The sequence below is a fragment of the Anomaloglossus baeobatrachus genome, chromosome 2, assembly GCF_048569485.1.
Source record: "Anomaloglossus baeobatrachus isolate aAnoBae1 chromosome 2, aAnoBae1.hap1, whole genome shotgun sequence".
Lineage (NCBI taxonomy): Eukaryota > Metazoa > Chordata > Amphibia > Anura > Aromobatidae > Anomaloglossus > Anomaloglossus baeobatrachus.
Window position 1 is genome coordinate 125737580 of NC_134354.1, and position 16231 is coordinate 125753810.

At 47.1% G+C, this 16231-nt stretch overlaps 1 protein-coding gene across 1 annotated transcript in view; it reads left to right on the forward strand.

The window, feature by feature from the left end:
- SH2B2 (SH2B adaptor protein 2) overlaps positions 1 to 16231 on the forward strand; it is a 172977-nt gene that overhangs the window by 132039 nt on the left and 24707 nt on the right. Inside the window, exons 4-6 of the mRNA XM_075335309.1 lie at positions 1339 to 1430; positions 8496 to 8590; positions 15414 to 15599. Coding sequence (XP_075191424.1) covers positions 1339 to 1430; positions 8496 to 8590; positions 15414 to 15599 — 373 coding nt within the window. The remainder of the gene's footprint in view (positions 1 to 1338; positions 1431 to 8495; positions 8591 to 15413; positions 15600 to 16231) is intronic.

The window sequence follows — 16231 nt, forward strand, 5'->3', positions numbered from 1 at the left end:
TAACTTGCAGATATGGGGTTAATCTGCAGATTAATAGTGTTTGTCCCCTGCCCAGCACCTGTGCATTAAACTCTGCCGGGAGGAAAAGCACTTTAATCCTCAGCAGTATTCGGGTTTCAGTCACAGAGGCGGCGGCGGCACAAGTTCAATCACTTCTCTATGTGTATGGAGAGCGGCAGCTGTAACTACGCCCCCCGCACTGACTGACAGCTGGTTCTAATGATGAGCGGCTGTCGTGACTGAAACCACACTGGTGCTGCCTCCATGACTGAAACTGGAAACTAGAATGTTGACAGGAGGATTAAAGTTCTTTTCCTCCCGGCAGCAGAGTTTAATATGCAGGTGCCGGACAGGTTGAAGATGCTGTTAACATGCAGATTATCTCTATATCTGCAGGTCAATAGCATTTTCCCATATGACAGGTTCCATTTAAGGGCTATTTACCAAAAAATATATATGGGATAGGGGATAACTTGGTAATCAATAGGGGTCCAATCGTTAAGATCCCCAACAACTACATGATCAAGGCTCTGGAGAATCTCGTTGTGAATGGAGCGGTTGTGCGCATTTTATTGTCTATGGTGCTGCCAAGTACAGAACTTGACTATATCCGGTAGTCCCATAGAGAATGAAGAAGAGCATGTGAATCTCTGCTCTATTAAAGAAAAAGGTCTAGCGCCCATGATCTCAGGCTCCCCGGGTCAGATATACAGCGATCAGCTAGTTATCATAATTTGCTTTTTGGGGAATAACCCTTTAAATCAATGGAAACTCAAAAACAAGTGGAATTGGTAACTATAGATCCAGCTTAAATCACTACATTCAGTGTGTAGGGCAATCCTCTGATGGATCAGTCACCTTACACTGACATCATACATCATTATATATCTATGTACTCATATATTATATGTTCCAATAGAATTAAGTCTTTTCAAGTAAATCTGGAAACAGGTACTCCTCCTCCCTATACTGGGGATCAGTTCCCACACTTTTTATCTGCTTATAAACTATAATCATTCTATAACAGAACTAATAGGAAAGTGGCCTTTAGCTTCTATAGTTGAAATCTTAAAAATAATTGCAGTGTAAAGCATGGGGGACAGAGGAGTAATCATAAGTGTGACCAGATTTGGATTTGTGACAACCTCTTTTTAAGCAGGTTGATAAAGTTATGGAGATTGAACACAAAGCTGTATATACACGTGTATAGAAGGATCACCGTCCTTGGATATTATATGGGTTTATGAAGAATTGTACTGAATATCAAATGCTATTGTTTAATCGATAAAAGTAGGAATCAGTATCGGATAACACAATTTCTGCCTTTTTGCTCCTCAGGTAGAAAACAGCGCAGAGTATATTTTAGAAACCATTGATTCTCTTCAGAAACATTCTTGGGTGGCGGATATACAGGACTGCATAGACCCGGGGTGAGTGATGCGTGAGGTAAATTCATTGTTGATGCAGTTGGGCTCTGGATTACAGTTGTGCCCCAGCTTCCTTAATCTTCAGCACGTATGTATCCGCAGGATGTGTCCTCAATGTCAGGTAGGTGCAGGGCTGAGTGACCTGAAAGTCATATTATTAGAGCAAAGCCAAATCATTTCATGATATAACCCGTGGAGGCCAATGACACATGAAATAAAGGTAAATGTCCTTTACTCCTGGGAGCAGACACTCCATGAACAGCATGGTCTACCTGTTACATGGTGGAAACTAAAGCCCCCCCCCCCTACACATTAGATCGATATCGACGGGTTTGGCCGGACAACTTAGGCTGCTTTCACACTACGTTTTTTTAACATGCGGTCTGAACATTTTTTAACGCAAAAACGGATCTAGTGCAAATGCGTTTTCATTTCAATGCATTTGAAATGGACTCGCGTCAACATGCATTCACCTGCGTTGCGTGCGTTATAGTGAGGATCCAGCGACTTGCAGTTTTTTAACATTTTTCAAAAACGCTACTTGTAGCGTTTTTGAGCTGCGTCCAAATACTGCAAATTGCTGGATCCTGACTAAACTGCATGCAAACGCATGTGAACGCTGGTATGCTGATAGACAGGATCCTGCTTGCTCTACTGAGCATGCCCAGAAACCAGCCTCGGGTGATCAGTCCCTCTCTCCCCCTCCCTCTCTGTCTCTCTCCCTCCCTCCCTCTCCGTCTCTCTCCCTCCCTCCCCCCCCCCTCCCCCCCCTCCCTGTCTCTCTCCCCCTCCCTCTTTGTCTCTCTCCCCCTCCCCCTTCCTCTCTCCCCCTCCCTCTCCTCTCTCTCTCCCCCACCTGAGAGCTGCGGACACTCGTAACCAAGGTAAATATCGGGTAACCAAGGAAAGCGCTTCTTTTAGTTACCCGATGTTTACGTTGGTTACGTGTGCAGGGAGCCCGGCTCCTAGCAGCTGCAGACGCTCGTAACAAAGGTAAATATCGGGTATCCAAGTAAGTCAGACGCCGGCACCCACTCTATCACGTTCAGTTCCACTGACTCCCGATCACATGACTCCAATGCCCGCCCATAAACTTAAAGTGACAGGATCCAGCAAAATAACACATTTTTGCATGCATGCGCTTTTTTGCTGTAAAAGCAGGATCCGCTTTTACAGCAAAAAAACGTCATGACGCATGTTAAAAAAACGTAGTGTGAAAGCAGCCTTATCGTTGGGGGAGATGTCTGATTTTGGACAGCCGATCTCATTGTTCTCCTTCGATAAGCCGATGATCCACTGGCGGACGCAGACAGAAAAGGGCCCCTGTGCAAGAACAATATATGGGACCTTTGCAGCCCAAAAAGTCATCAAAATGCCCAATTCCATCTGCTTTGGGGGTAGAAGTGGGACCACTTACCTCTTCGGCCCCTATCTGGTTACATAGGTACATCAATGATATGTCTGCCCCTGTGCCGATCAACATGTTAGCCGGTGGCTTTCTCTTAGAGAACACATGAAAGCTCAATTCTAAGCTTGCACCATTTATTAGTTGGCTTTATGTGGGCAATATTTTATGTCACAGTTTGAAGCACCACTCCCAACTCCGGAGTGACGCTTTAAATTTAAGTACCCTGCACCCTATCTTATACTCATCATCAAGCGCTTTCATGCTGTTTCGGCATTGCTTCTGTCCTACAGCACCATCTTTTGACTGCTACTTCTGACTGGCCAGAAGTCAGAAGTTACATCACAATCTCCCAATAAAGTCTATGAGAGCCAGAATGATGCCCTCATAGACTTGTATTCAGTTGTGATCTCCAGCACGCTCCATGAAACATTGGAGCTGCCGGAAAGGTCATAAATTGGTGGAGATTGACAGGAGCGGCAGCAATAAAAGATGAAGCCGCCAGATAATGAATATAATACAGAGGACAGGGGTTTTACATTTAAAGCACAACTCCAGCAGTGCTTTTTCCCACCAAATGATGCCCTATTTCAGGCGTGCAGAAGAATGTTTTTAAGCACATAATAAATATAGTCCAGGGCATGTAAGAAAGGTTTTTGGGGCAAATTAGGTCAGAGTTCTGTATATGGCGCTTGTAGTCACCCCAATTAGTTTACAGTATAGGTGGCGATAGACCTTAGGCCTTATTCAGACATCCTTGAGGCACATACAAATATCCGTTTTTTTTCACAGATACAGCATGTATCCATGATTATCTATGGTACTATTCATATGTCCGTTTTTTTCCGGCAGCACGAATGGAGTGTCAATACAAGTCTATGAGTCCGTGAAAAACACGTACAGCACACGGAGGGCTTCCTGTACCATCTGTGTGCTGTCCGCATTTTAACATTGCAAAGTATAGGAGAAGATCTGTAATTTATTTATTGATCAATCCGTGAAAAACATTGATGACTGATAGTAAAAACAGATGCACGGACCGTACACTGAGGCAAAACACAGATAGACACCAGAACCATTTTTTACATACTTGTTTAAACACGGATATATGAGTGATGCCTTAGGCCTCTTTTACACGTCCGTGAAAATCACACACATTTTTCACGGACGTGTCAAAGGTGCGTATTGCCCTCGGTGTGCCGTTTGTATGGCACGCGTGTGTTCTCCGTGATAACACACGGAGAACGGGAACTTTCTACTCACCTGTCCCTGGCGTCGCTGTCCGTGGTGCTGATCTTCGGTCTCCGGTCCTGCCGATTCCCCGCTGCTGCTGCTTCCGGCCGCAGTGAAGTGAATATTCAATTAGCATAATGAGCGGCGGTCGGAAGCAAGTGACAGCAGCGGCAGAGACTGCAGGGCTGGAGAAGGTGAGTAAAGATTTTTTTTTCTCTCGCAGATACATGTGTTTTCTCCGGAGCCTATCACACAGAACACATCTGTGTGGTCCGTTTGTGTTACGTGTGACCCGTCTGCGTTACGTGTGACACCCGTGATGCCGGAGAAAACGTGGACATGTCTATGTGTGGAGTACACGGGCACACGTATGCTCTACACGTACACACGGTCCATTGCAGAATACGCGCGTGAACGCAGACCCATTCATTTTAATGGGTTTAGGAGTGCCCTTGTCTCCGGTACGTGAGAAAACTGACCATACAGGTACCGGAGGCACGGACATGTGAAAGAGGCCTTAGGCTCTGTGCGCACTAGAAATGTGAATTTTCTCAAGAAAATTTCTTGAGAAACTTCTGGGAGTGGAAGATTTCCGCACCTGCGGAAAAATCCACGGGAAAAACGCATGCGGTTTTGCAATAAATAATATAGATAATCGATAGACAGATAATGGATAGAGTGAAAGATGGATAGATGAATAGATAGATAGATAGATAGATGAGAAAGACCTATATAATGTCCCACCTCCCTGCATTTTCTAAGCTGGCACCCTTTAGTGACTTTCATGTGGCAGCACGGTGGCTCAGTGGTTAGCACTGCAGTCTTGCAGCGCTGGGGTCCTGGGTTCAAATCCCACCAAGGACACTATCTGCAAGGAGTTTGTATGTTCTCCCTGTGTTTGCGTGGGTTTCCTCCGGGTACTCCGGTTTCCTCCCACACTCCAAAGACATACTGATAGGGACTCGAGATTGTGAGCCCCAATGGGGACAGTGTTGCCAATGTATGTAAAGCGCTGTGGAATTAATAGCGCTATATAAATGAATAAAATTATTATAATTATTATTATTATTATTATTTAGCCATAAAACAAATAAATAATTAAAAAAAAACTGACGTGAGGTCCCCCCATCTTTTATAGCCAGCTAGGGTAAAGCAGACGGCTGCAGCCTGCAGACCACAGCTGGCAGCTTCACCTTGGCTGGTAATCCAAAATAGAGGGCACCCCACACTGTTATTTTACATTAAATAAATAATTTAAAACAAAAAACGTGGGGTCCCCCCCAAATTGGATCACCAGCCAAGGTAAAGCGGACAGCTGTGGTCTGGTATTCTCAGACTAGGGAGGTCCACTGTTATTGGACACTCCCCAGCCTAAAAATAGCAGGCTGCAGCCGCTCCAGAACTGGCGCATCCATTAGACGTGCCAATCCTGGCGCTTCGCCCCAACTCATCCCGTTGCCCTGGTGCGTTGGCAAACGAGGTAATATATGGGGTTGATGCCAGATGTGTAATGTCACCTGGCATCAAGCCCTGGGGTTGGTGAGGTCAGGCGTCTATCAGATACCCGACATCACCAACCCAGTCAGTAAGAAATAAAAAATAGACAACAAAAAAAGTTTTATTTGAAAAAACACTCCCCAATACATTCCCTCTTTAACCAATTTATTGAAAAGAACAATCAATTCCACGTCCGGCGTAATCCAATAAGGGGGTGGGGTGCACGGCGATCCATACCATAGTCGCTGTCCCAGTCAATGAAGAACAGAATGTTCCCCATTGGCTGGGAGAGCAATGCAGTGACCTGAGCTAACATTAATAGCCCAGGTCACTGCATGGGATGCCGAGCGCTGCCATCAGGAGCATAGATGAGATCATTACCTGCTGTGATGATCTCCTGTACTGCTGACGTCAGCGCTGTCACTGACTTCTATGCCTGCCGCGTTGTCAGAAGTATCGCGAGAGCCCATGACGTCACCGCTAGTGACAGTCTCGGGCCGCCCGCGAGACGGCCATAGACAGCAATGACAGAGGTGACGTCAAGAGGCAGGAGATCGTCACAGCAGGTAATGATCTCACCTCCTGACAGCAGCGATCGTCATCCCCGCGGCTGCCAGCATTGCAGGGTGTCGGTGTCTGCCTGTGCTGCCCCGTGACAGGCTGCTGACACTGCGGGCAGACACTGACACCCTGCAGTGCAGTGTCAGTGTCTGCCTGTGTCAGTGTCTGCCTGCGCTGCAGCGTGACAAGCTGCCGATACTGCGGGCACACACTGACACTGCAGGGTGACAAGCTGCTGACACTGCGGGCAGACACTGACACCCTGCAGTGCAGGCAGCCGCGAGGCTGGAGCGGGACACAGACTGCACGGGCACCTGGAGGTCGCACGGAAGCGCTTCTGTGCGGCGTCCAGGGAGTGTGACGTCTGTGTTTACTCTGCTCCGCTTCCTCTTCCTGGCATAATGACATCGCTTCCTGCAAAACCGCAGGCAGCGATGAGCATTACCGCAGGTAGCGATGAACATTACCGCAGGTAAATCGCGGCTATACCGGGGGTATACCGCACATCATTTGCTATCTGCGGTATACCCCCGGAATTTCGCGATTACATTACAGTGAATGGAGTGAAATTCCGGGGGTATTCCGCAGGTACCTGCGGAAAATAATGGACATGCTCATTTTCTCAAGAAATTTTCTTAAGGAAATTTCTTGAGAAAAATCCGCACAGTGCGCACAGCTATTTTTTTTTCTCATAGAATTTGCTGGGAAATGTCTGCACAAAGATTGCAGACATTTCTCAAGAAATTTCCGCGGCAAATCCGTGGGTAAATCCGCGGGTAAAACGCACTAGTGCGCACAGAGCCTTAGATAGCCTTTCCTCCGCCTCATACACATGCACATTCAGTTTCTCAGAGCATGCATATGTTCTCAATGGGAAGAGGAGAAAAGCCTCTGCAGACGCCTCTGGGGGCAGCTTATCTCCCATAATACGTATATAATGTGTACGGGCACATTAGGGCTTTGCTTACTGTACAAGCTTAGTAGTTTTTAGGTGTTTGTTTGTTTTTTTTTCTGCTGTATTTTGTATAGATTATGAATATTACTGTGCAATATATGTGTAATAAAAGGTGTTAATAAAGTTCTATAGATTGTATTATATAATTATAGAGATGTCAATGTATTGCTTCTTCTATAAAAGTGCTGCTTAATCAGTGAAAATGATTGAAAAGATTTTCCACTTTAAAAAAATGTGGTCCCCAAACTATTACAGGCATTTAAAAGAACAAACACACATAGTATTCACCCTCCTCAGGTCCAGAGCCATCTCATTTCCCCTTCTTCAGTATTCGTGTTTTGGCTGCAGCGCTGATATCACAACTATGTTGCAGTCAATCACCCAGCTCAGTGCCTCATGCTGTGAGCATCTGCAGAATTGATGAGATCACTGATTGGCTGCAGTGGTGATGTGACAAAACACAGAGACCAGAGAAGGGTCAGAAAGATTGAGCTGGACCCAGCTATTTGTATTCATCTTTTTAAAGGGAATCTGTCAGCAGGTTTTTCCTACCACATCTGAGAGCAACATGATGTAGGCAAAGAGATCCTGAATCCAGCAATGTATCACTTAAGGCCCGGTCACACACAGAGATAAATCTGCGGCAGATCTGTGGTTGCAGTGAAATTGTGGACAATCAGTGCCAGGTTTGTGGCTGTGTACAAATGGAACAATATGTCCATGATTTCACTGCAACCACAGATCTGCCAAAGATTTATCTCTGTGTGTGACGGGGCCTTTAGATTACTGGCTGCAGTCGTTCTGACACAATCAGAAATTTTAGATTTAGGATTTAGCCATGTAGCAGAGCTGAGAGACCAGGCTCTGTATAGAGATTGTACATTGACTGTGAAGTGTCAGAGGATGGCGGCGTGCCAGACTGCCTTGCTAGTCCAAACAATGATAATGGTCCTGCTACTTAAACATAGCAAATAAACAACAGATTGGACCATGACAAGACAGGCATCAGTGAATTCTATATTTTAACCCTTGCAGCATGCTGTCTTCAGTTTACATAGCAAAAACCTGCTGACAGATTCCATTTAACATGTATGAATCATTGGGGGAACACTTTTTGAAAGTGGAAAACCCCTTGAACTTAAAAATGGTCATATATTGATAAAGCAGAAGTTAGAGGAAGACTTACATTTATTTAATTAGATTTATTTTACAGAAATCTTGGCATTCTTGTGATTTGTCGGATTGGCAATTGTAAAAGATGTTGCCGTGTTGATGGTCACATTAGAATTACTTTAATAGAAAAGATGGTAGATCGTCCCTCACTCAGCATCTAGTGAATGTGAATTCTGATCCTGAAAATGCGATAATCACCGATGACATTAGGAACACAGGTGACCTGCAGTCTCTTTCCCTGCAGAGATAGTGGCGATGACATCGAGCTCTCCTCTTGTGAGCAGGCCGCATGTCTGCCCAGTCGCGTCTCATCATGTAGCTGTGAGTTTCTTGCTGAAGGTAAGGAATTTTTTATGATGCTGATTAAAGTGAACCACTGAAAAAGCATTGTAAAGTCAGTGACCCAGGTAGTGACGAGCGTCATACACGTCTGCGGGGTATGTCTGCTCCTCAGATGACTTACTTATTCCTTGCTCCTTACTAAAGAGAGGCGGAGTGCTCCACACAGAACACCCTTTATCATCCAGAAAGTAGAGCCCTGAGGTTCATGGTGGGCTATTTGTTTGGATGGGCACTACGTAGTACCACGTATTTCCACCAGCTAGTGCTGTATAGGAGATGTGATATCATAGACATTGAGCGGAGGTGGGGGTCACAGCGGATAGACCTCTTCCCATCAGGTGAATCCCATTGATGCAATCAGAAAAGCAGTTGTCCAGGTAGGATGATCATTTATGGTTGGGTTTACTCCTGCATATGGCTATGTATTGGCTAATTGGTGCATGATTCTAGGAGCAAAGAGTGATTACCATTAAAATCGTGCACCCATGCCTAAATGGATTCGGCTTCAAACAGCCGCCGAAACATGAAAGCCCAGATAAGAGTTGCTATTACAAGCGCGGCTCATTTCAGGGCACAGCGCAGGATTTACTGATCATGGCAAATAGTTATAAGCGTGTAAGGGGTACTTTGCATGTTGCGACATCGCTACTGCAATATCGTCGTGGTCAATTTCAAAAGTGACGTACATCCGGCGCCGGTAACGACGTTGCAACGTGTAAAGCCTAGGAGAGAAGATGAACGAGCGTGAAACAGTCAAAAATCGGTGATCCTTGTCACGTCAGCCATTTTCATAATGTTGGTGTGTCGCGGGCGGAGGAGGGGACGCTGCGCTCACCCACTGCTCGGGTCCAGCTGCTGCTGCTGCTGCTCGGTGGTGGCTCGAGCGGTGGGCCGGATCCCGGGGACTCGAGCGGCGTTCCTCGCCCATGAGTGAAAGGGGGTGGTTTGGGTTTGGGGATGTTGTCCGTGGCGCCACCCACGGTTGTGGTGAGATTGGGGACACCACCGCTGCTCTGGACGGGAATCCCGGGAGCGATGACAGGGAGCAGCTTGGATGTTGGTTCTCCCCTCCGTGGGTAGGGGGTTTGGTTGTCCCGGGGCCCGGTGAGGGGTTTAGGGATGGCAGGCGGGTTACGGGGCCTGGTGAGGTGCAGGGTCGCGGGGGCAGCGCTGTGCCGCACGGCACGGTGGTACTCACTCAGCCAATGACGAATGCAAAGTCTCCGGTAAAACAAACGGCTGGATGGACGGGTCCCACAGACGGCTGCGGTGTTTCTCCTCCAGGCCGGTTGATGGTGACTGCCTTTCCCTGCACCTGTGTTGTGCTATGGTTCCAATGGCTTCCCACCGGTAACCCACTCCCCAGCTTGGATGGATGCTGAGGGAGCCCCTTTTGCCCGCAGGCTCTGGCCCTGGGAACTGTAGCCTTGGCGGTGACTGTGTTTCCCTCTACGGTTTGAGCGGTTGCCTTCAATCAGGTATTAGCTGCTGGGAAACCCCGGAGGTTCCCTTCGCTAACGGATTTGACCAGTTTTATGGCGACTCCTAGCCTGGTCGGGGTCCGTAAGCCCTGCCGGGTGGTGCTGGCTTCTCTTTACCCTCTGATCCGGTACCGCCGTGCCACCGCACGTCCACAGTCCATACGGTTTGCTCCAATTAGCCTCTCCTGCAGACGGTCACCACCGCCTGCCAACCTTGCTGGGTGCCCGGGTCACACACCCGGACACGGTCAGTCTCCTCTCCTACCACCTTCCTCTCCAAAACTCATCTCTAACTCTTCCCGCCTCCAGGACTGTGAACTCCTGGGTGGGCGGGACCAACCGCCTGGCCCACCCCCTGGTGTGGACATCAGCCCCTGGAGGAAGGCAACAAGGATTTTGTGTTTGGCTTCGGTGTGCCTAACCGGGGTGTGGGGTGTGTTGGTGTAGTACCTGTGACGACCTGGCTTGTCCAGGGTGCCACAGGTGCGTCCGCAGGTACGATGTTGTTTGTCGTTCCTGCAGCTCCACACATCGCTGTGTGTGAAGCCACAGGAGCAACAAACATCTCCTTACCTTCGTCCACCGGCAATGCGGAAGGGAGAAGGTGGGCGGGATGTTTCACATCCTGCTCATCTCCACCCCTCCGCTTCAATTGGCCGGCCGATTAGTGACGTCACGGTGACGTCGCAGTGACGCCGAACACACCTCCTCCTTGAAGGAGGGATTCTTCGGCAGTCACAGCGACATCGCCAACCAGGTAAGTGCGTGTGAAGCTGCTATAGCAATATTGTTCGCTACGGCAGCTATCACAAAATATCGCATGTGTGACGGGGGTGGGTACTATCGCGCTCGGCATCGCTATCATCGGCTAGTGATGTTGCAGCGTACAAAGTACCCCTAAGCATATAGGTGCCAGATACCCGTATACAATTTTGTGGCTTAGCCGCAATCATGTAGCATCGCCTGAAGCACATCAAAGATTTTGGTTGAATGTGCATCAGTGATATTTTAATAATACAGTTTGTGTAATCCAGTCCTTAGATCATCACATTTCATATAACATATTGTTTGGCGACTATAAGATGCCTTGTTAGCAAGAAAAACGCTTGTTAAAAGGGTGTGTGTGTCTTAAAGGGAATCTCTCACCAGGTTTTCGCCACCTAATCTGAGAGCAGCATAACATAGGGGCAGAGATACTGATTCCAGCGATGTGTCACTTACTGGGCTGCTTAGTGTAGTTTTGATAAAATCAGTGTTTAATCAGCAGTAGATTATCATTAGAGGACTACTTAGCAGGCTGCCAGGTAGTCGAGCATATTTCTCAGCTCTGTTTAGCTGTTAGATCTGAAGCAGAGAAATCATTGGTTTTATCAAAATGACAGCAAACAAGCAATATAATGTAGAGACAGAGAGCCTGATCCCAGCGATGTGTCACTTACTGAGCTGTTTGCTGTCATTTTGATAAAATCAATGTTTTCTCTGCTGCAGATCTAGCAGTTATACAGCGCTCATGAATATACTGGACTACCTGGCAGCAGGCCAAGTAGTCCTCTAATGCTAATCTACTGCTGACATAACAGTGATTTTATCAAAACTACACTAAGCAGCCCAGTAAGTGACACATCACTGGATTCAGGATCTCTGCACCTACATTATGCTGCTCTCAGATGGGGGAGCAAAAACCTGGTGACAGATTCCCTTTAAAGCCTGGAGTCGACATCATTTGATGAAGGAGAATTCTGACATACTGTCCCTCCTGATTGCTGAAAACATTATGCAGTGGTGCAGGTCTCTCTATTCCAACCCGACACTCATCACTCTGATAAGTGCAGGACAGGAGAGAAAACAGAAAAGGACCTACACACCCACGCCTGAGAAGTTTAAGGACTTTTATGTTCATGTGGTAACGATCAGTCTCATACCTCGAAGGAACTTCAAAATGTGATAACCAAAACTCTTTACAGAAAATGTGTGTATTGTTGTTTATGTAGCAGAGCTGTGTGTAAGTGCACGTATTAGCAGGGCAGTGTTGCATGACTGTGTGTATGCAGCAGAGCTTCATGTGTACACGCACGCATCAAGAAGGACTGTGTGTGTATGCAGCAGAGCTTTGTGTGTGTGTTCACGCACACATGAAGCAGAACTGTGTGTGTTTGCAGCAGAGCTTTATGTGTGTACGCACGCATATAGCAGTACTGTCTGTGTATGCAGCAGGGCTTTGTGTGTGTACGCATGCATGTAGCAGGGTTGTAGGTATGAGGCAGAGTTTTGTGTGTGCATGCATGCATGTAGCAGAACTGTGTGTATGCAGGAGAGCTTTCTGTGTGCATGCACGCATGTAGCAGGACTGTGTGTGTATGCGGTAGAGTTTTGTGTGTGCATGCATATAGCAGGACTGTGTGTATGCCGCTGAGTATCGTGTGTGCAAACACACATGTAGCAGGACTGTGTGTGTATGCAGCAGAGCTTTGTGTGTGCATGAATGCATGTAGCAGGAGTGTGTGTACGCAGCAGAGCTATGTGTGTAGCACAACTGTGTGTGTATGTATATAGCAGAGCTGTGTGTATATACAGCAGAGCTGAGTGTGCATGTACTTTGCATGCAGTTGTGTATAATGTGTGTACTATAAAGCTGTATGTGTGTGATATACCTGCTGCAGAGAAACACTAAAGGCCGCTTTACATGCTGCGACATCACTAGCGATGTCGTGCGCGATAGCACCCGCCCCCATCGTGTGTGCGATATGTGGTGATCGCTGCCGTAGTGAACATTATCGCTACGGCAGCGTCACATGCACATACCTTTTCAGCGACGTCGCTGTGACCGCCGAACAATCCCTCCTTCAAGGGGGAGGTGCGTTCGGCGTCATAGCGACGTCACTGTTGCATCACTAAGCGGCCGCCCAGTAGTAGAGGAGGGGCGGAGATGAGCGGGCGGAAGATCCCGCCCACCTTCTTCCTTCCTCATTGCTGGCGGGATGCTGGTAAGGCGATGTTCCTCGTTCCTGCGGTGTCACACACAGCGATGCGTGCTGCCGCAGGAACGACAAACAACCTCGCTACTCACCTGTCAACAATTTTTGGTTTTGGAGCGACCTCTCCAATACCAACGATTTTTACCTCTTTTGCGATCGTTTTAGGTCGCTCCTTGGTGTCACACGCTGCGATGACGCTAACAGCACCGGATGTGCGTCACTAACACCGTGACCCCGACGATATATCGTTAGCGATGTCGCAGCGTGTAAAGCCCCCTTAACAATACATCTGTTTCCCCACTATTCTACACTAGTCCATTAGAATGACTACTATGTACCCCCTCTACTTCTTTACATCACCAGGAATGTTTTTATTAGTAGAAAATATGTTTTTCCTATTTTCCAATATCTATATATCTTATAATAAAGTGTGTCTGAAAAATATGGTAATTACTATTGGTCAAAACTAGCCAAAATCTCTGCTATTATTTATTATTGGTGTTCTAAAGGACTCCATACACATTAGATAAAAGTTACCTGAAGCCGCCAATTTCGGCATGATCGGCTGGCTGGCTGATTTGATGGGGGCCTCGTGACTGTCCCCCAACAGATGATATTGGGGAATGTAAGGATTCTCATGAACACGGGAGTGCTCGGCCGAGGGATCGGGGCAGATTGCTCGCTGACCTCCATCCAATGTGTATGGCCAGATCTACCCAGCAGTAAAGCCTGCTTTACATGCTTCAATTGCTTGTGCGATCGCATCCGCCCCCATCGTTTGTGCGGCACGGGCAATTTGTTGCCCGTGTCGCACAAACTTGGTAACCCCCGTCACACGTACTTACGTTCCAAACGACCTCGCTGTGGGCGGCGAACATCCTCTTCCTGAAGGGGGAGGGACGTTCGGCATCACAGCGACGTCATACAGCGGCCACCCAATTGAAGTGGAGGGGCGGAGATGAGCGGGACGTAAACATCCCACCCACCTCCTTCCTTCCGCCTTGCCGGCGGCCGCAGGTAAGCTGTGTTCATCATTCCCGGGGTGTCACATGGAGCGATGAGTGCTGCCCCGGGAACAATGAACAACCGGTACACAGAAGGACGTTCGATTTATTGAAAATGAGCGACGTGTCAACGAGCAACGATAAGGTGAGTATTTTTGCTCGTTCACACTCGCTCGTAGCTGTCACACGCTACGATATGTCAAACGATGCCGAATGTGTGTCACTAACGACGTAACCCCGACGACATATCGTTTGATATATCGTAGCGTGTAAAGCACGTTTTACACCTTACGATATCATATACGATATCGTATGCGATTGTACCCGCCCCCATCGTATGTGCGGCACGTTCAATTTGTTGACCGTGTCGCACAAACGATTATTTGCTGTCACATGTGTTTACCCTTCCATACGACCTCGCTGTGGGCGGCAAACATCCACTTCTTGGAATGGGAGGGACGTTCGGCGTCACAGCGACGTCACGCGGCAGCCGTCCAATAGAAGCGGAGGTGCGGAGATGAGCAGGACGTAAACATCCCGCCCACCTCCTTCCTTCCGCATTGCCTGCGGGAGCCGCGGTATGCAGGTAAGATCTGTTCATCGTTCCTGGGGTGTCACACACTGCGATGTGTGGTACCTCGGGAACATTGAACAATCCGACGTTCAATTTTAAGGAAATGCATGACGTGTATGCGATGAACGGTTTTACGTTCAATCGCAATCGCACATAGCTGTCACACGCTACAACACCACTAACGATGCTGAATCTGTTTCATTTACGACGTGACCCCGCTGACACATCGTTAGATTTGTTGTAACGTGTAAAGCGGGCTTAAGAACAGACAGCAGATGAGCGACAGGAACAAAAAATCATAACTCTGGTTGTATCTATGATTACCCAGCGTCATGTCAGACCTTCCATCAGCCGTATTCGTAATTAACCATGAATATTAATAGGATCTGTCTAGTTTTTGGCCTTCATGGCAGAAAGCAATAACGTTTCTCATTTACTGTAATCAGTGCTATGTGCAAGATCCATAAACCAAACATATGGAATAACGGATGGGGCTCTGCTGTTACAGCGCAGGCACAATTCAGGGGGTGGAGGAAAATCTGTTCCTTTTTTTGTACTAATATATTTAGATTTATTAGGAGCCATTGCTGCCTATTATATTCCATGGTTTAGATTTGACTTTTGCCTTGTTTGCACCACGGTTTATAATACTAGTAAATGAATGGATCCATTCACAGCTATTGTTCTGTATCAATCATTTTAACTATATGATGGGATTAAGTAAATGAAATATGTAAAATGTGGTATGTGCATTATGCACTGAGCAAGATGTTCTTCTCCTATCAGGATCTTACCGGCCGCTGGAAATGTGTGGTCAGGATGTTTCTGCAATGTCTGCCATTCCTCATCCGCCACCTGCTGTAACTCCTCAGATCCGGGGACGGGAGCACGCTTCAGCAGACCACCCGATACACGTCCCTCTAGAGAACTTTCTGCAGACCCTGGAGACCCCTGCGTCTAACCAAGGAGCAGGTACACCATGCATTCATCTCACTAAGTCACCTCGATTGTTCTATTAATAAAAAAAGAAGAAAAAATTATTATCTGGAAGTTTCTCGGTCCATCAGATGAGCTGACCATTGATACAACAAAAAAGAAAAGAATAAACTGGCTATAAAAGAAGATCGTTCATGACTTATACTAAAAGGATTTGTCCCACTACTATAACTAGGTGAAACATAATTAATGTTTACGCCAATGTGGTATCTAATAAGTTACTGTACTGTATAATCGTGATTTTACAGATATCTGGCAATCTTTGTCTTATTTATATACTAGAACGATGATCAGATATCGGATCTGTGTGGAGCAGCAACATATTCTGTAGTTCTGTACAGAGATTTAAAGGGACTGTATCGCCACTATCGCCTAAACTGTAGCTGTCCCAGTTGTGAACTGGGATTGCCCCCTCCAATCTGTCCAGTTTACATCTGTAGGGGCAGCCAGGCACCATTGTGTTGTAGTCCACAGCTGTGCTGCGAGTTCGAATTTAAAGGGGAGTCTGTCACCCCAAATTTACACTTTAAACTGATCACATAGCCTTAAGGCTACTTTACACACTGCGATATCGGTCCCGATATCGCTAGTGTGCGTACCCGCCCCCA